The sequence below is a fragment of the Hyperolius riggenbachi genome, chromosome 7 (genome assembly GCF_040937935.1).
Source record: "Hyperolius riggenbachi isolate aHypRig1 chromosome 7, aHypRig1.pri, whole genome shotgun sequence".
NCBI lineage: Eukaryota > Metazoa > Chordata > Amphibia > Anura > Hyperoliidae > Hyperolius > Hyperolius riggenbachi.
This window is the reverse complement of record NC_090652.1, coordinates 261,551,666-261,571,969: the sequence shown is the minus strand read 5'-3', so window position 1 is coordinate 261,571,969 and position 20,304 is coordinate 261,551,666. Positions and strand designations below refer to the sequence as shown.

Here is a 20,304-nt window from a genome sequence, read left to right as displayed (position 1 = left end):
AACAGAGTTGATTCATGAACATTTACCGTGGTAAGCTACTGTCAGCGCAGAGGACGCTCTTAAGCTATGCGCCCTACTTTGACGTACCGCCCGATTGTATGTAGAGCAACCACAACACTTTAATAGCACGGCCGCTACTATGTTAACGTAGTAGCGGCCACGCTATTAAAGTATTGCGGTCGCTCTACATACAATCGAGCAGCATGGAAAGGAGCGTGCATAGCATAAAGGAGCGCACGCAACATCAAGAAGCGCACGTAACAACAAGAAGCGCGTAGCTTAAGAGTGTGCACTCGCTGGATTAACCCGTGCTGCTTAGCGCAGTAAATGGTCATGAATCAGGGCTGGTGCACACCAAGAGCGCTTCTGAGCGCTTTTAAAAAACGCCAGAGCTTTGAAAAGCGCTTGGCTAATGTATTTGAATGGGATGGAGCACACCAGAGCCATGTGATTTTCTTCCAAAGGCAAACGCAGCATTTTTTGCTGATTTCTGCGGCGATTCAGCCTCAATGTTAAGTATAGGAAAGTGGAAGACTGCTCCTCAAAGCGCTAGAGCAGAGCAATTTTCCAAGCGTTTTTGTTACAGAAGCTGTTAGGTTACAGCTCTACTGTAAGGGCGTGATTCCACTTGAGCGACGTGCGTCTGCGAGACGCGTGCCGGCTCTTCTGGGTCTGTGGGGAAAGCAGACGAATCCCATCAGCCGTGCCATGCACGGCTATGGGATCCGCAGCCTCCCGCGCCGATTCGGATGGAAAAGACGGCTGAATCGCTAGCGGTAGCGATTCAGCCAGCGTTACCACTGCACCCTATGGCAGAGTTTCCCTGCTGGGAAACTCTGCGGATTCGAATCGGTTTCTGCTCAAGTGGTAACGCGCCCTCACAAAAAGTAAAAAAATGCTACACGAACACGCTACAAAAATCGCTGGGCAAGATTAGAAAATAGTTAGGCACATGTCTAGAAAAATCACTTCAAAAAGCACTGAGGGTTATCAATTACACTAGCGCTTTCTGGTGTGCACTGGCTCTCTATCCCAATATATTTTATTTGCTGTTGAGGAGCAATTACTCCAGCTGCACACCTATTGGGACTGCCATCTTGTATAATAATGTAATATCCAGTCCAAACTGTTAGCAGCATACTGCTATTTATAGACTGCACAAGCTTTATACTTTTCTAAAGATAAATAAAGCAATTGACCCCCATAAACAATAAGCCTTTGGTATTTGATGATTAAATTATTGTGATTCCATCTTGTTTATGCTGAATCCAGCGCAATTAAACACTGGCAGCAAATATCTATCTAGAACTGCATCATTATCATTTGATACAGCTACTGCAGAAGGGTCACTTTGGGGGACAATATCTAATGATAATGTATTGCCTCTTTGCTCTTTGGCAAGACTATTGCACACATATTACTACTACTGATATTTGAGTGTGACACACATCTGTCCACTGTGTTATTTCAGTCCTGGCGACACTTCCCAGTACCAAGTGTTACGCCAAAATAATTGAAGATATGACCTATTGAACTGTGACTTTATTGGCTGTTACTGCACCTCATTGGGTTTATTTATTTATTTTTTGATCTGACATCTATCAGCTGCTCACTAGCTCTCCACTAGTTCACAGGGTAAAATAAACTGTGGTTAGTTCTACAGTTTGGGCACGTTTTGTTCAGAAACACAACACACAGGGTATTAGGAATAATCCATTACATTTTAGAATATGCCCAGTGAATGGCTAGGATATTGTATTTTTGTGTATTAATGTGTTATTGAATAAAGTAACATGCAATAAAAATTATTAGCATCTACAGTGCATATCAAAAGCGTACAGACCTCTGTAAAATGCCAGGTTGTTATGATGTAAAAATATTAGACCCCCAATAATAATTATTTAGAATTTTTATAGCGCCAACATCATCCGCAGCGCTGTACAGAGTTGATTGTTTAGTCACTTAAAGTGGATCCGAGGTGAACGTTTACTCATTGCATAATTGTTTTCCTTTCCTATTGTTTATAGGGCATTCCTCAAGCCAAATACTTTTTTTTTTGTTTTAATACTCTAATTCCCTATAAACTAAATAACCCACGCCCACGGGTTTTCAGAGAGCCTTGGCAGTAGCAAGGGCTCATGGGAGCTCAGTCTGGGCAGGAGGAGGAGGAGGTGTTACTAGCCATTGATTTCAGAGGCAGAGGGGAGGAGGGAGGAGGAGGGGGGATTAGGCTTTTTTTCACAGGCTAAATGCTCAAGATACAGATAAGCCTGCCTCTGTGTAATGTTTACAAACAACATGGCTGCTGTCATTCTATCACAGGAAGAAATAATCATATTCTATTAAAGCTGTTTGCAGCTAGATTTGCTGTGAAAACTAATCTAAACTCTAGATAAGATATATAGACAAGTTACTTGTTATAGTTCGTTTTCATCTCGGATCCGCTTTAACTGTCTCTCAGAGGGGCGCACAATCTTCTCCCTACCAGTCATAAGTCTATGTATGTATCGTGTGGTGTATGTATTGTTGGCTAGGGCCAATTTAGGGGGAAGCCAATTCACTCTATGCAGATCCTACCCTGGCTGGGATTCGAACTGGGGATCCAACGCTGCAAGGTAAGAGTGCCAACTACAATGCCACTGTGTTGCCTACACACCACATTGAGGCTACTTCTACACTTGATGCAGTTTGATTTTGAACTATTGCTGCGCATCATAGCTATGGTGTTATCAAATCAATGCAAATCAGTGAAGCATATCTTCCATTAAAAGGATGGGGAAGGGCTACCTATACTGAAGATTGGGGGGGGGGGGCTAGTTAGTCATCTGGCTACCTATACATAAGGGGGGTATGCTTACGGTCAGGGGCAGCTTGTGATAGAGGGCCTTGGGCAGTAAAAACTACAAATCCGCCCCTGGATTTACTATACGAATGGATTACTTCAAATTGCTGAGAGAAAGCGTGATGTTGGGCATCAAATTTATACCATGGGTTAAAACGGTCTACTGTGAAGGAGGAAGTATCAGGAGGATGGAGCGCAGCGTGTAGCACCATGGCAAGAGGTGGTCATACAGGCAAATTAACCTCTAATTCTCTACCGCAGCTCCCTCCTCGAACATGAGCAGCTACAGTTTAGCTTCTCACAAAACTGTGCTCACTCATTCCTAGTCATAACCCTACAACACTTCAGGGATTACCAAACGTCCATGCAAGAATCCATTTGGTGTCCTACTGTATTGGATGCAGCTTAAATACACTTATTTATGTTAGCAAAATGTCTGTGCTCCTCATCCTGATGTTTGACTGTATAGAAGCTGTGCTTTATAGCATTTTTTTTTCAGCACACAAAAAAGAAGCCCGAAGAAGACCTATTGGCCAAAAACTTGCTCTTTACAACTTTTGAAGTTGGCCATAAGTGATATAATTGAGGACTCATAAGCTGCTTTAACTGATAGCTACCACGGTACAATATTCTATGTCTACAGCTATGCTGAAGATGTTCATTTGGATAGAATGTATTACTAGTGCTCCACTGAACCTGACAATTTGGAGAAAATTCCAAACTCTCAACTGACAAAAACCTACCTGTCGAAGCTCCCATATCTCATCCGGCAGCACCACGGAGCCTTGACCTCTGTAGTTACACCTCTTCAGCAACACTGGACCATGACTGGCTCGTAAGCACAGCTCCTTCTGGATATTGTGCCGAATTTCATGACTTGTAGTATATTCAAAGTACTGTGGGAACAAACGCACAGGCACAACACACAAGAAACCCCATTAATAAAAATGCACAAAACAAAGAACACTCAAAACATAATAGTATTATTATTATTATTTAGTATTTATATATATTTATATATATACTATATAGTATCACTATGGTTGGACACCAGGAAGTAAAAGGCACTTTGAAGGGTGTTGCAGTTTGATATTCACACAACAAAATCACATAAGGTAAAAACAGAAAATACATCGGGGGGAGCAAACGAAATTATTTTCGATAAAATCATTCGGATCAAAAGATGATATCTTCTTTAATCAGCAGCATTCGAGAATCCAACTTGCAATCCTATCTAAACCAGTTACATTAGTACCTTTGAAAAAAATCCACCATGACCATGCCAATAAAATATTTCTTTGAAGAAGCACTGTAATGATATGGCGTGTGCCATGTTAATTTCCTTCTAAACAATACTAGTTTCCTGGCTATGCTGCTGATCCTCTGCCTCTAATACTTTTAGCTATAGACCCTGAACAAGCATGCAGCAGATCAGGTGTTTCTGCCATTACTGTCAGATCTGACAAGATTAGCTGCATGCTTGTTTCTGGTGTTATACAGACACTATTGCAGCCTAATAGATAAGCAGGGCTGCCAGGCAACTGGTATGGTTTTAACTTAAATAAGTATGTCATCCTCCATATGCCTCTTGTTACAGTTGTCCTTTAAGGGGTAAAAAAAAAAAAAATAAATAAATAAATAAATAAATAAAAAAAAAAAAAAAAAAAATCGATGCGATTGTTTAGGTTGGATTGGGCACACCAGCTTGGGAATGATCAATCGCCGGTCATCGCAACCCCAGAGGTGGGAACGACCGGGAAATCCGAACGGACACCCCGAGTGGCCGACTTGGCGAAGAGCAGCACCTACGTCTGTTTCGCGGGTCCATTGGTTTTTCATGTATCAGAGGAAACAAAGGAAAAATTTTGGAAAGGTCAGTACATAGACATATTCACTGCGCTCCCGCTAGATAGTTATAACATAGAAAAGTGGGAGAGGGGCAAGGAACACCGCAAGTAAGAGGACGACCAAAGGAGGATGTATAGGTTGATACCTAGAACATTCCCCAATTGGTCGAGAGCGTTTCACATCTTTGCCAGCATAGTAGATGAGAAGACCCCAGAACAGTGCGCAGCAATGTTCTGTTATTTAGACGGCATCAGGGAAGCATATCACAAGTATGGAGGGAAGGCCTGGCTGCTCTATGATGAACAGTTCCGGCAAAAAATGGCAATCAGACCATCTTTGACTTGGGAACACAGGGACATCATGCTATGGATGTTGCTGAGTAGCCCAGCCAAGCCGGAATACGGTAGTGGGCACAAGGGTGGCCACAACCCCCCCTTTCAAGCAGCGGCCGGCGGGGAAGATGCCTCGCTGGCCCAGCAAAAAAACAGAGGTTTATGCTGGAACTACAACAATGATACCTGAAAGCGGGGAAACACATGCAGATATAAACATGATTGCGCGGCCTGCGGGGCCAATGGGCATCCAGGGGCTAAATGTTTCAAAAGGAATAAAAACACACAGGGAAGCAAAACAGAGCAAGGAACTGGAAAAGGGTGTCACGCCAGTTAACGTTGGGGCGATGGTCCCATGGCTAGATGGGTACCCCAATAGGGAACAGGCCGACCTTCTAGCATATGGTTTTCAGGAGGGTTTTATAATACCAAGCGAATCGGCCGACCCAAACGACCAATGCAAAAATTTGAAATCCACTCACCAATTCCCAGAAGTGGTGGCACAGAAACTTGAAAAGGAACTAGCCATGGAAAGGATGGCAGGCCCTTTTCAGCACCCACCCATACCCAATCTGCACATCTCACCCCTAGCCGTAGTCCCCCAAAAAAGAGGCAGGTAAATATCGCCTCATCCATCATCTATCGCACCAACGGGGCACCTCGGTAAATGTCGGGATCGACCCAGACTTAGCGGCGGTAAACTATGCATTTTCGACAGGGCCGCGGCCCTGGTGAGAAGAATGGGACAAGGGGCGCTAATGGGCAAGGTAGATATAGAATCGGCCTTTCGCTTACTGCCGGTGCACAAGGATAGCATGCACCTGCTGGGGTGTAAGTTTAAAGGACAATATTTTGTCGACCGATGCCTGCCCATGCAGCGATGCCTGCTGCTCGATATCATGCGCATATTTCAAAGCCTTCAGCACATTCCTAGAATGAGTAGTTAAGAGGGAAAGCGGCTCCAAGGGCCTAGTGCATTATCTAGACGACTTCCTTTGCATGGGCCTGGCCAAGTCGGGGGAGTGCGGGCATCTGATGCGAACGCTGGTAGAGACATTTAACCTATTCGGGGTACCCTAAGCAGCCGAAAAGACAGAGGGCACAACAAGGCAGATCAAGTTTCTAGGCATAGAGATAGACTCAGAAGTGATGGAATTCAGGCTACCAGAGGATAAGGTGAGTGACCTCAAAACTGAGGTGGGAAAGTCCCTTGCAGCCAAGAAAATGACACTGCGCGACGTGCAGTCGCTATTGGGTAAACTTAACTTTGCATGCAGAGTCATGCCGATGGGCAGGATCTTCTGCAGGCGCCTGGCCTTCCTGACAAAAGGAGTACAGCGGCCCCACCACTTAGTCAGGCTAAATCAGGATGCAAAAGATGACTTAAGAGTATGGGAATCCTTCCTAGCAGAGCACAATGGTAGAACGCTGTGTCCCCGGGAGGGGCGCACAAACGAGGAACTACAGCTCTTTACCGACGCTGCAAGGTCCACAGGTTTTGGGGCCTTTTTCAAAGGTTGCTGGGTGAGCGGCAAGTGGCCACACCCATGGCTGCGGTCACCACTGGGTAAGAACCTGGCATTCCTGGAGTTCTTCCCGCTGGTAGTAGCACTGTTGGTCTGGGGTCACGATTTGGCGAACGGGGCAGTCCGATTTCGCACAGACAATATGGCGGTAGTGGCAGCGGTAAACAATCTGACATCAACATCACGCCCAGTTGTGAGTCTCATCAGGCAGTTTGTACTAAAGTGTCTGCAGCATAACATTAACTTTAGGGCAGTACACATCCTCGGTACGGAAAACGGGATAGCTGATGCACTGTCTAATTTTCAGCTGGACCGCTTTCAGAAGCTGGCCCCAGAGGCGGACGAGAGGCCTACACAGATACCACCAGACCTATGGGACACAGTCTTGACAGACTGGCGAGTTGGGTGAGACAGTCCATCTCACCAACCACTTGGAAGGCATACGCAAGGGTAAGGAATAGGTGGGCGGACTTAGAAATCAGGTGCCCACCAAGGAACCCCGAAGAGAAAAAGAGCCTTATGCTACACTTTCTTGACAACATATGTGCCACGGCTACCTCACCCTCCGCAGTGGACAAGGCCATGGCAGCACTGGCATTCCAGTTTAAGTTAAGGGGGGGGGGGGGGGAGGATGATTTAACCAAGGCTTTCCTGATTCGCCAGGTGGTCAAGGGTTTTAGACGTAGGGGCAAAAAGGAATTGGGGGGTGATAGCCGAAGGCCCATCATGCTGGCACTGCTGCTTGAACTACTGGGCGCACTGGAGGTATATTGCCGCAGTGAGCATGAAATTCGTCTGTTTCAAATGGCCTTTGCTTTAGCCTTCCATGGAGCTCTAAGGGCGGAGGGGGGGGGGGGGGGGGGGGGCTGGTAAGCACCAATAGAGGGAGCGAGGGGGGGGGGGGTATACAGCGGGAGGATATCTCGCTGTCTCAAGGCAGCTTGTGGGTACACATCCCCAGGTCAAAGACTGACCAAAGGGTAAAAGGAGTTACCCTTAGACTGAGGGAGATGGTTGGGAGCAGGGCTTGCCCGGTGCAATTGTACACACAATTTATACAGGGACAGCCTGACCAAGCCGGTCCACTCCTGCGGCACGAGGACGGAACTACGCTGTTCAGATTTCAGTTTGTAGCCCTGCTGAAACGCACGCTAACGAGCATCGGGTGCGTCGCAGCTGATTACGGATCACACTCTTTTCGCATCGGTGCAGCAACCGAGGCAACCAGATGGGGCCTTAGCGCGGAAATGATCAAGAAAATTGGCCGATGGGAATCTCATCGGTACAGTTCTTGCATTCGCCCGCACCTGGCAGAACGGTAGCGATAGGGGGCAGGGAATAATAATAATAATTTTTTTTTTTTAAATCTTTTAATATGGCATGTTTTAGTGCCTATCATCCTTCACGGGCCGGCGACAGTGTAGGGTCTGGATAATGGGGCATTCATACATAGTGCGGGCCGAGCGACGAGCAGCGATGTGAGATGGAGACCGACACCTCAGGCAGGTAAGGAACAACATTGAGGTCCACTGGCTGGGGCAGGGCGGATTGACAGCCGCGAGGCTGGCCCAAAATTTTTTTTAAGTTAGCAAAATCAAGGGGATGCCCAGACATACTAATGGTCCATATAGGGGGTAACAACGTCGGGACTAGGCAGCAGCATCTACTGTTGGGCACTCTTTCCCCAAATGACCATAGTATGGTCGGAAATCATCCCTAGACTAAAGTGGCGCCCGCACATGCCCGAGCAGGTCCTAAACCAATCCCGAGCAAAAATCAACAGAGCCATTTCAAAATGTATGTACGGGTCAGGGGGGGTTAGCGGTCCGTCACACGCTGCTCGAAAAGCCGGCAGGGCACCTAGAAAGGGATGGAGTGCACCTAAATGACCTGGGCAACAGTATCTTCCTGAGAAAGGCTCTCGAGGCAGCACTCTGCGTTTGGGCGGGCATTCGTCCTTGAGAGGGCAAGGACAAATGCTGTGGCGGGTCCTTGACAATGCCGTATCTTTGGACATCCAGAAAGTATTTCCCACCGAGCTGGCATAACCAATTAATGTGACGAATGAGGATAATGTAAGCCGAAGGCTGGTGGCCCGGCACGTAAGGGCATTGTCAAGCGACCTGCAGAGCGCTCAAGCGCCCCGCCATCTGTTTTAATGGAGATATGTGTTTATTGTAATAAGTTTTCTCTTGATTATTTCAGTGTTTTTATAGCTCATCTAATGTATAATGTCAATACTGTAATAAAGCTGTGGCCTTATAACTCCAATTGGGTGTCATAGCTTCTGTTACAGTAATTAGTAAGGTCGGCTCAAATCGGGCCCTACCCTGGTCAAGGAACTACAAGTTACACAATGCATTTGCCTTTATGAATCATGACTGTTGCTGTCAGACTCTCGCAATGTATTGTGGGACTTGTAGTTCCTTAACAGCTGGAGAGCCAAGTTTGCAGATCACCTCTAACACTTTTAGCCATAGACCATGAACAAGCATGCGGATCTGATGTTCCTGATAAAAAAAGAAAAATCTGACAAGATTAACTGCATCCTTGTTTCAAGTGTGAGTTTCACACTGCAAATGCCAGAATGATCAACAGGACAGCCAGGCAACAGGTATTGTTTAACCATCTAAGGACTATAGCCTTACACCCCCCTAGTAACAAGGCTATTTTTTACAATTCAAGCCATTGCAGTTTTAAGGGCTTGCTGTAGGGCCGTACAACTCAGCACACAAGTGATCCCCCCACCCCTTTTCTGCCCACCAACAGAGCTTTCTGTTGGTGGGCTCTGATCGCTGCTGCAATGTTTATTTATTTGTCATTTTATTTTTGATAAATTTGTCCACATTTTTCCCCTTCCCCCCCCCCCCCCCCCCGACAGCTAATCACAGCGATCGGCTCTCATAGACATCAGCCTATCACAGCCGATCACTCTCTGTCCCCAGTACAGCGCAGCTGTAGATCGCAGCGTTGTACACAGAGCCGGGACAAGGTCCTCCAGCACCCAAGGCTGAGACACCAAAGTGCGCCCCTCCATCCCTGCCACCCCAGCTGTCACACACTGATTGCTATTAGACTAAGAGGCGCCACAGGGCCCACAACCTCCCCAACACCTTAATATCTAGTTATCTGGCTTGCAGTCACTGCCATGTATCCCCTTTTCTTATTTATTTCTGCTTCAAACACAATTAGGAATGACAGCTGAATGAATTCTGCGCCCCCTCCTACACTGCGCCCTGAGGCTGGAGCCTCTCCAGCCTATGCCTCGGCCCGGCCCTGGTTGTACAATGTAAATAGATGGTGGTTTTGCTGTCCCCAGCAACACACTGCCCCAGGACTTATATGCCAGTTGCCGTTAGGTGCTCCTGGGCCTGCCGCCGCGTTCACGCCAATGGGGCAGTCTATGTAGTTAACGGAAATAAACATGGCGGTCTCCACATACCTCTTGGTTCAGGTTTCCTTTAAAAGACGTTAATTCAACAAAAAATAAATGAAATGAAAACACGTATGTGAGGGTGGAGTATGACTCAAAGCAACAAAACTTCAAATAAGAAGCTCAAAAGGCTAGCAAGACAGTAAAGGAAACTAACCTCACAGTAATGAGGATATTAAGGCCATGCGTGCATACCAGGGCCGGCCCGCCCATGAGGCGGGGTGAAACATTTGCCTCAGGCGGCACTTCTGGGGGGTCGGCACCCGCCTGTCCGTGGGTGTGGGGGGGCCGACCCGAGCTGGAGAGGATAGCGGGCAGGAAGGGGGTATTGGGCCTAGCGGTGGGAAGGGGCTTTGGACCCCCCCTCCCTCGCCTGGGTCCCCCGTCCTCCGCTCCCCTCCAGCTTGTTACGTCGCTGGCTGGCTGCAGCTATAAGAGGCAACGGGCGGGGATCACTCACCTCTTCCTCGTTCCAGCGTGCGCTCCACTGACATCACTTCCTGCGGCGTAATGGTCTAGGGCCGGGCATGGTGCATACAGTATATATATTTCCCCCGAAGCGATTGTTATTTTTTACCTGGTTTCCCCCCAGCCCATGACAGGTGTAGAGGATTGGAGGTTTGTCTCCGTTAGTATTATCTGCTCCAGCATCCAAACACCACTGCCTGCCAATATTGTGTATCTGGAAAGAGAAAAGCAGGTTCTGGTTATTCAGCTGTCTCCCCTGCAGGCCATCAGAGATAATGTTCCTGACCTTCTAATCTAGGAATGAACACAGAAGCAGAGCCATATTCCACATCTCACAAATTGCTTTCCATTTTTCTTTCAAAACATCTTCCAGTAAGACCCATACAAGTACTGTATTTTTATGTACCAACGTATATACCGTGTTTTTCCACATATAAGACGCTTCAGCATATAAGATGCACCTAGGTTTAGAGGGCAAAAATCAGAAAACAAATAAACAAGCCTAGGTGGATCTATGGTGCTGGGGCGTCTTATGGACCTTTTACCCCTCCTCCCCCCTTCAATAAAAAAACAAAAATCTGTCTCTAAGCTACACTGCCCAGCTATACTATACTGTACTAACACTACACTAAACTACACCTACACTACTAGCATTTTAATACTATACCTGCTCCTGCTGCCGCGCTCCTCTCCCTCTGGCTCCAAGTCCTGCTTCTCTGAGCGTTCCTCTTCTGTATCCTGCGATATCCAGAGATGCTGCAGCCGCCTGCTGCTGCACAGCTCCGTCGAGTCCTCCGTATTCGTGCTGATTAGCGGCCGCCTGCACGTGCGCTGCTGGCGTTACAGTAATCAGCACAAGGAGTACGGAGAACCCGCTGGAGCTTTGCAGCAGCAGGTTGTTAACAGCTGGTAAGCTTTTCTGTGTTATCTTATCACCCGCAGCAACAAATTGTCTTGGGAATGTGGGAGAGAAGCAAGCGCTGAAATCTTTCATATATGTTTATCTGGACATTGGGACTCGTCTTATTTCTGGCTGGCGGCCAGCGTACTGTTTGACTTTGGGGCCGATTCATTGTGTACATTTATCAGTCAGGTAAGGCTCATTGTAATTTATAATACTACCTTGATCAGTGTATGAATGACTATCTTCTATCTTTTTACCTCAAATAACTCCTTTTTTGTTGAAAAAAACAAGAAATGTGACTCTTAAATGAAATCTGAAGATACTTAAAAAAAAAAAAAAAAAAGTTTCACTTACCCGGGGCTTCTGCCAGCCCCCTGCACCCGCCCTGTGCCCACACCATCCTGCAACGACCCTCCAGTCCCCTGCAGCGGCTAAGTTCCGATATCGCCGACTTGCAAATTGATGGCCACTGAGTCTGCGCAGCCCTTGCAGGAGCATCCTGCACAGACAGTATGAGAAAGCATGGTTCTGCGTCTGCACAGGACACGGGAGTGCAAATTAAGATGCGCTTGTCCAGGTTCGCACAGGTGCAGTGGCCGTCAACTTGCAAGTTGGCCATACCGAAACTTAGCCGTGGCAGGGGACCGGAGGATCGTTGCAGGAGGGCGCAGGCAGGCACGGGACAGCTGCAGGGGGCTGGCAGAAGCCCCAGGTAAGTGAAACAAGCTTCTTCAGGTTTCCTTTAATTATATGCTACAAAGTTCGCTGGGGGACATTTATCAAGAGTGTCTGAGACAAAATATTGTTTTTTTTTTTGTTTTTTTAGAAATCCAGGCAGAACTGTCTCAGACAACTTAAAGAGAACCCGAGGTGGGATTTAATTATGTTACTAGGGCACAGAGGCTGGTTGTGCACACTAAGACCAGCCTACGTTGCCCCATGGTGTGCCTCCAGGACCCCCCTGCGCGCCGCTATACCCCCGCAGTGCTGGCCACACGCAGTGCGTCGCCAGCACAATGTTTACCTATGCGCTGTCTGTCAGCGCCGCTCCCCCGCATCGGCGCTACCCGCCCGTGTCCCTTCCCTCCCACGGACGCGGGTGGGTAGCACCGTGCGGAGGAGGCGGCGGAGCGGCGCTGACTGACAGCGCATAGGTAAACATTGTGCTGGCGACGCGCTGCGTGTCGCCAGCACTGCGGGGGGTATAGCGGCGCGCAGGGGGGTCCTGGAGGCACACCATGGGGCAACGGAGGCTGGTCTTAGTGTGCACAACCAGCCTCTGTGCCCCAGTAACATAATTAAATCCCACCTCGGGTTCTCGTTAAAGGAATACTATCGATTCACATATTTTTTTCAATTGACACAGGAATTGTTTGGGAAGTGCTGCTAAGTACTGGTGTATACATTTTAATAGCAACTTCTTTGTTTACTGTTAGAAAAATACTTTCAAACTTTACTGACGCCAAAACTGACGGCTGACTGAGCCATGAGGAGAGGGGAAATTCCCCTCACACTTGATCAGTGAACTCTGTGTGTAGCTCTGTGTGTGACAGAGAGAGAGAGAGAGCTCCCAACAGCTGCAGCTCCTGTGTACTGTGTTTCTGCTCTGACTGACGTGTCTGAAGAGAGCAGAGGATATGCAACTCTGGCTGTGCATTGAAGCAGACACCCCTTCTGCAATGGATTTGTCCCAATATAGCTAAATCCTACCCTCAATAAATTACAGCTTTTGCCTCGGATATTTAACATGAAAAGTAGGAAAATGTTTACACAGCTACTTAGACATTATTTGCACACTGTCATTTTAGAACACTTGGGTATCGATAGTATTCCTTTAAGAAATCATCAAATAGTGCAGTTTCTTTCTTAAACGGTTTTTAAATAGGAAGAGTTAGGAAGGTTTCTCAGACAGTGCAGTGTGTGAGGGAAATTGCTGTTGCCGAGAAGGGTGAAGCACAGAACAGCTACACAGGACACCTGGCAGCAGAGGGAGGAGCACTTCACAAATCACACCTAGCCTGCACTGCACAAGCTGTGTAGAAGTGCTATCAAGCACTTCTTAATCTGCGGCAGTTTAGGAATGGATTTTTACTTTTCTTAACTGCAGTGCTGTTCTAGAAATTCATGCTAAACTGCCACTACTAAGTAGGATTTAAGAATTTTCTTATTGTATACACCTGTTCCCCCTGCTGGTTAGAACTGTTTAAGAAGAAAAAAAACTGTTGGTAATGCTTTGATAAATCTGGCCCACTATTTCAACTCTATGTGCTTTTCACTTAAATGTGTTGCATCTACACAACCCTTATTTGTGTCATTTAAACTTTACGTTTGTATGCTATTTTTTCTTCGCATCACACATTCTACAGGGTCATATAAAATGCCACTGCAAAAACCACTAGCTACTATAGGAAAGATGAATCCAATGTGGTGTTTATTATAAAGGTTGTTTATTACTGTTCTGTACACTATTGATAATGGCTTAATATGACAATGCCCTTGCTATGTATATGTAACCTTTTTTTATGATGTGATCTTTCCAATAAAAACTGAGTTACAAAAAAAACAAAAACAAAAAAAAACTAGCTAAACAGAAAATAACCTTTGTGATGAGTTTTACAGTTAGAAAACAAAAACAACTTACATCTCCATAGATGAGCGGGTTAAGGTCTGGGACGTACAGTTCCGGATATACATTTTTCAGATACCAGGTGAAATTCTTACACTGAAGGGTTTGCCGTAACCGGAGTCTTTTTGATACATCTCCGTGTGCTTTCTGCCAAAGAAGACAGCACAAAATCACTTTACAGAAGGTGACAGTAACAACCGTAAGCAGGAATGGTTAATGAGATGCAAATCATAATGAGCTGATGCATATTTTATGGTAATTTATGCAGCCATTTCATTGGTCCATTTTCAAGCTGGCCACATCCATTACTTAAATTTTACCATAAAATAAGTAGGGATGGTCAGTAAGATGCAAACCATTTTGAGTTATGCAGCTTGAAAATGAACAAATCAAATCCTGCTGAGGTAATATCTGATTGGCCCATTTTCATGTGCCATAAATTTGCATTCAAAATTTGCATAATCCTGCATCATCTATTTGCATCTTGTTGACCATCCGTGAAAATAATAAGAATCATTTATAAAAAAGGTATTTGTAATATCATGAATCTCAACTTGGAAATTTCTCCAGTAGTGTGTATTTTAAAGGGGAACTGAAGAGAGAGGTATATGGAGGCTGTCATGTTTATTTCCTTTTAATCAATACCAGTTACCTGGCGGCCCTGCTGGTCTATTTCTCTGCAGTAGTATCTGATTAAAACCAGAAACAAGCATGCAGCTAGTCTTGTCAGATTAGACTTATAAGTCTGAACCACTGAAACACCTGATCTGCTGCATGCTTGTTCAGGGGCTATGGCTAATAGTATTAGAGGCAGAGGATCAGCAGGGCTGCCAGGAAACTGGTATTGTCTAAAAGGAAATAAACATGACAGCCTCCATATACCTCTCTCTTCAGTTCCCCTTTAACCTCCTGGAACAATGGTTCTCCATTGTAGAGTATGTCACAGGAGCCCTAGTGGCTGACCGCACTTAGCCTTCTAAACGGTGCCAGCGCACAGGTCGTGCGAACTCTGGTCGCAGTGAATGCGCAAGAACCGTTAAGAATTAGCCGCAGCCAACTCAGAAGGGAGCCTGTGAGACACGGGTGATTACAACTTCACCCGCTGGTTCAGAGTAAACTGCCACCACCGCGGTTACCATGGGACCGTGGAGCCCACTAACTGACTAGTCCTGCGACTAAAACGGTTAAACACACGATATTCTGTCTAGCCAACAACAAACAAACAGTAGCGTATCTTCAGAGACCCGGGATCAGTTCTGTGTGTGCTGATAAGCAGGGTAGCAGACAGTGAATGACTTGGAGAAAGTCGTTTATTCACGCAATATAAATAATTAATATATACAGACAATTATTAAAATCAACAATTATTAAAACAGTAATAGCCAGTATAAAAAAAATAAAAGAAGGGAGAAAAATACTTAGTTCCTGGAAAGATGTCCTTTTTGTGGGAAAAACAGAGTTCTGGGTTTCAATCAAAGTTCAGAGTTCAGACCAGGTGGATGCCAGCATATCCTCAAGCTGGCACCGATGAGTTCAAGATGTTTTCAGGGTGGAGGACACTGAGTTTGGCTCCTCTGCCATTCTTATGCCCCTGATTCAGTAGGAGGGAGTGAGGGCGGGGAGCCACACACCCCCTTAGAAGATGAGATGAGCCCTCCCCTTGTCCTGGGGACTAGAAATCATATCTACCCATATATGGGCTCTATCTCACAGAACCATACAGGTCAGGGCAGATTTATTAACATTTTCAGGTCTGTCTCGATTTACCCAGCGCCCTGATACCAGACATGAGGGGTGGGACCCCTGTGGTATCATCAGGGCACTTTCAAACTGCCTAACTGGCAGTCCTTACCTCAGAATGTTCTGAAACTTCCTCAGAACCAGCACCGGGGCTCATGCTACACTTCCCCCACGTTTGGCGAAGCTGCCATCTCAGGAACCCCAGAAATATGACAGATCTGGGAAGTTATGGATATGCTATGAGACTCAGGTTATTCCCAGGCAAAGGCTCCTTGAAGTTTGGGGCGGCCAGCTAGGTGTCACCTCCCCTGCTGGGAGGGAGCCAGCGGGTCTGGCTTTTCCCCCAACTAGATTGCTTCTGCCATGGTGCTTGTCACCTTATACCTGATGGATGGGCCATCAGCACAGCTTGAAGCCAGGGACTCTCCAGGGCAGATTAGGCTCAGGCTCATTAGCATATCAAAAGAGCCATCCAGCATTTAGGCTGGTGCTCTCTCTCTGCTGAGAAAAGACTGCAGCGGCCCCTACACACTCAACCCAGATTCTATCGATCTGAAGCGCAATCGATGCAGGGAATCGAGTGCGATCGCTTTTTCTTCACGGGCGGTTACAGGACGCGCCTGCGGCCCCGCAACCGTCCGTGACAGAGTATATAAACAATTTACTGTCATCACCTGTTAAGGCCCTGTTCACAGTGCTCAGTTGCGTTGCAGAATAATTCTGCATGCAAACTCACTGCCCATATAATTCTATAGGGCTGTTCACAGTACAGTGCTGTGTAACAGATCACGTTATTCTAACTTGCTGCATGCAAGCTTTGCATTAGAGTCTATGTCCAGTCTTCATTGCAGTTCACACTCATAATGCATTATAACGCATTTTAATCTGTGTGTTATGCAACTGACCACTGTAAACCTAGCCTCAAACTTAAAGGGACACTGTAGTGGGGTCAGGGGAAAATGAGTTGAAGTTACGCGGGGCTTCTAATGGTCCCCCACAGACATCTTGTGCTCGCGCAGCCACTCCCCGATGCTCCGGCCCCGCCTCCGGTTCACTTCTGGAATTTCAGACTTTAAAGTCTGAAAAACACTGCTCCTGCATTGCTGTGTCCTCGCTTCCCCTGATGTCACCAGGAGCTCACGGCGCAGGCACAGACCATACTAGGCCTGCGCAGTACGCTCCTGGTGCCATCAGCGGGAGTGAGGACACGGCAACGCAGGAGCAGTGGTTTTCAGACTTTAAAGTCTGAAATTCCAGAAGTGAACCGGAGGCGGGTCCGGAGCATTGGGGAGTGGCTGCGCGGGCACAGGACGTCTGAGGGACCATTAGAAGCCCCGGGTAACTTCAACTCATTTTCCCCTGACCCCCCCCCCCCCCTACAGTGTCCCTTTAAAGGACAACTGTAATGAGACGGATATGGAGGCTGCCATATTTCCTTTATTTATTTGCAACACATAAAAATGTACATGTTAATGTCCGTGATAGCTTCCTGCACCAGCGGGAATGCGTGCAAAGGTACGCTTGACGGCCCTTTATTTGCTACTAATGCTCTATTAATTATCCGTACTACACAACCAATTCATTATATTATAATTATTTTTTTTTCGCTTCAGTGTCACTTTAAAAAGTTGTAGCAGGCACTTCTGGGTAAATTGTAGCAGGGCATGCTGAGACTTGTAGTTATGTAACAGCTGAATTGGCATAAGCAGCTAATTTGCGATTTAAAATCTTTTTCTTCCAAAAGCAGGAAATGCGCCTTGATTCCAGCGAAGGTGTTTTTTGAAACAGATGAAAGATGTATCTAATCACAGTTTTCCAAACTTCCCCTCTCTCTCTGTTTTACCATTCCTTTTGATTAACTGATAAGGCAGACAGCCACACACACACAGAATCATTAAAGGAGAATGGCGGTCTTTTGATGTTTTTACGTATATATGATGTGCAAGAGTTCAGCTTGAAGTAAATGATGTTACATGTTTGCCAAGGTGAACTGATTTTTTTCCCCCGCATATTTTAGATTCCATACTAAAATAGATATAGGTTTGTTTTGTGTGGGTTTTTATATCAGAAAACTATTAAATATTGAACATAAAAAGGTGTTGCTGTATTCGAGCTCCACCTAGTGGTCTAAATGGCAAACTGTGTAAGGCCTAGTGCACACCAGAGCGGTTCTGCTGCGGTTTGCGATCCGCTTGCGGGTGCGGATCCGCTAGGGTAATGTATTTCAATGGGCTGGTGCACACCAGAGCAGGAGGAGTTTTGCAGAACCGCATACTCCCGGGCTGCTGCAGATTTTGGATTGCGGATGCGTTTCTGCCTCAATGTTAAGTAAAGGAAAAACGCAAACCGCTCTGAAAAACCGCAGTTAAGAGTGGTTTGCCAGGCGTTTTTTGTTACAGTAGCTGTTCAGTAACAGCTTTACTGTAACAATACATGAAATCTACTACACCAAAAACGCTTCCCAAAACCGCAAAATGCTAGCTGAAACGCTACAGAAAAAGAAGAAAAAGCGTTTCAAAATCTGCTAGCATTTTGCAGATCTGCTAGCGGTTTTTGGTGTGCACCAGGCCTTCATGCAAGAAAGTTGTGGAGGTAGCACCCTGCAGAACAACATTTGAAAGGGACACCGCTCCTGTTAAATGTGTTTTCCTGCCATAATTAAGACTTTGTTTTCCTAAAAAGTGCAAGATCTTTTTGAAAAGTTTTTCAGAAAATCAGGAATTCAGTAATCAGGAATTCTTTATTTCGCCAAGCATGACTAGGTCATGCCCGGAATTGGTTTTGGCACAGTACATATAGCTCAAGGAAAGAAAGAAGAAAACAGAGGACAAGCAATTACATTTACATTATCTCACACTTAACATTTGCGTTACATTACATTAGCAGCAATTTTGCATCACCCGTGACAGTTTTGATCATGCCCCAATATTGGCCTCGAGATGCGTACCAGGTATGGTGATGAAACTCAGAGTGACGTGACCCGACGAACAAGCGTTCCCCAATCCATTTTCCTACCTGCGGAGACACAACACCACACGACGAGTGCAATTGTGGCACTTTACGCGGGAGTAGTCTGGGATCTTGATGATACGTTCTGCTTAAAAGGTATTATATTGATGAGATGTGAACATTTTACATAGGACAAAAACTTAGGATCAGAAGTGAATTAGATCTGGCCCCTAGACTTTCATGTAAAATTTGCCACACTGCAAATTTTGGCCTCAGATCACCACCAATCTGACTTTCCCCAGCTCAATCCTAATATGGACAAATTATTGGGATGATGAGGGGTTCATTATTAGATGAGAAAGGGGGGAGGGGGGTTAAAAGGGAACAGTGGGAAAAATACCCTGTAAACTGGGCATTACATTTAAAGCCTATCTTATCATAAAAACTCTGCTGCTGGACTAGTGAAGAAAAGGCAGCATGAGACCTTCATTGCGGTAGTGACTGTCCACACGGTGACAAGAGTCACGACATCTCTGTTTTCACAGCCTCTCACGGTGGTCCTTTATCTGAAACTGAGTAAACACATGCTTAGCCCAGTTTTCTTCCACTACTAACCTCAGCTGCTCCTCCCCCCCCCCCTGCAGTTAATTAGTAATTAGGATGTCAGCACCATGTACAGAACAGGGAGAATTCATAACAATTTTGAGCCTGCTGTGAACAGTTACCTCAGCCTATAATCTGAAACAGTTAATCACAGGAATGTGGTTCCTTATGAAATGGAGGCATCAGTACTTCCTGCATGAATTTTGTGCAAACAGGAAGTGGTTATGAATCCCAAATGAGTTATTCTTATCTTATGGTGCCCATACTTGGTGCAATTTTTTTCTATTAGATAATTTCGTTCGATTACTCTATTGGATCGAATATGAAGATTTTTACAACATCTCCGATCACATTTAAAAAAAAAAAAACAAAAAAACGAGATCAATTATTTTTTCTTGATCGAAAAAAAGATTCTTTTAAACTTTGTTGATTTGATCATTTTGGTTGAATAAACAGGAAATTCAAACGTTTTTATTGTTCCTTGTATGGGCACCATAAGCCTGATTTCTGTCTCTACAAACCTGAAGGGAATGGCAGTCCCTTAGCAATGAAGAGCTTCTGGTCACATCTGCCTCATCTAATAAAGGCTGGATGGACACAATTTTTTGTGTAAAATCCATTAGAATGTTTTTTTTTTTTTCTGGAAGGCTCACGTACCTGTTGGACAATGCTTGCTGCCTCATGATTTCTTCGGTAAAATATTTCCTTGTAGTCATCCATCCACACCTCGGCCAGACGGACCTGGTTCCGGATGATCACCTGCGTTCCTTTAGGGAAGGTATGAGGGCTCTTGCTACGGAATACATGACCAACTACTGAACAGGGCAAGATCTCCAGTTGTCCACCGCACTGCCACACCTGTCATGACAAAGGGGTTTATGCCAAATCACTTCCTAAGCAGTAAGGCTTATACCATTTCACTCACGTAAAATCGCAACTAAAAAGGCTGCGTGGCAAACATATGCTGCATACACATAACTAAACACACCCTGAGGTTCTAAGCTATATACTCAATTTAAAGGTTTCATTTAGG

At 45.8% G+C, this 20,304-nt stretch overlaps 1 protein-coding gene across 2 annotated transcripts in view; it reads right to left on the bottom strand.

Moving 5' to 3' along the window:
* Positions 1 to 20,304, bottom strand: part of LOC137524999 (polypeptide N-acetylgalactosaminyltransferase 3-like) — a 95,811-nt gene that overhangs the window by 9,540 nt on the left and 65,967 nt on the right. For both annotated transcript variants that reach the window (XM_068245614.1, XM_068245615.1), the window contains exons 7-10: positions 19,929 to 20,129; positions 13,995 to 14,126; positions 10,559 to 10,663; positions 3,586 to 3,738 (exon numbers count right to left, since the gene is read on the bottom strand). In XM_068245614.1, the coding sequence (XP_068101715.1) occupies positions 3,586 to 3,738; positions 10,559 to 10,663; positions 13,995 to 14,126; positions 19,929 to 20,129 (591 nt within the window). The remainder of the gene's footprint in view (positions 1 to 3,585; positions 3,739 to 10,558; positions 10,664 to 13,994; positions 14,127 to 19,928; positions 20,130 to 20,304) is intronic.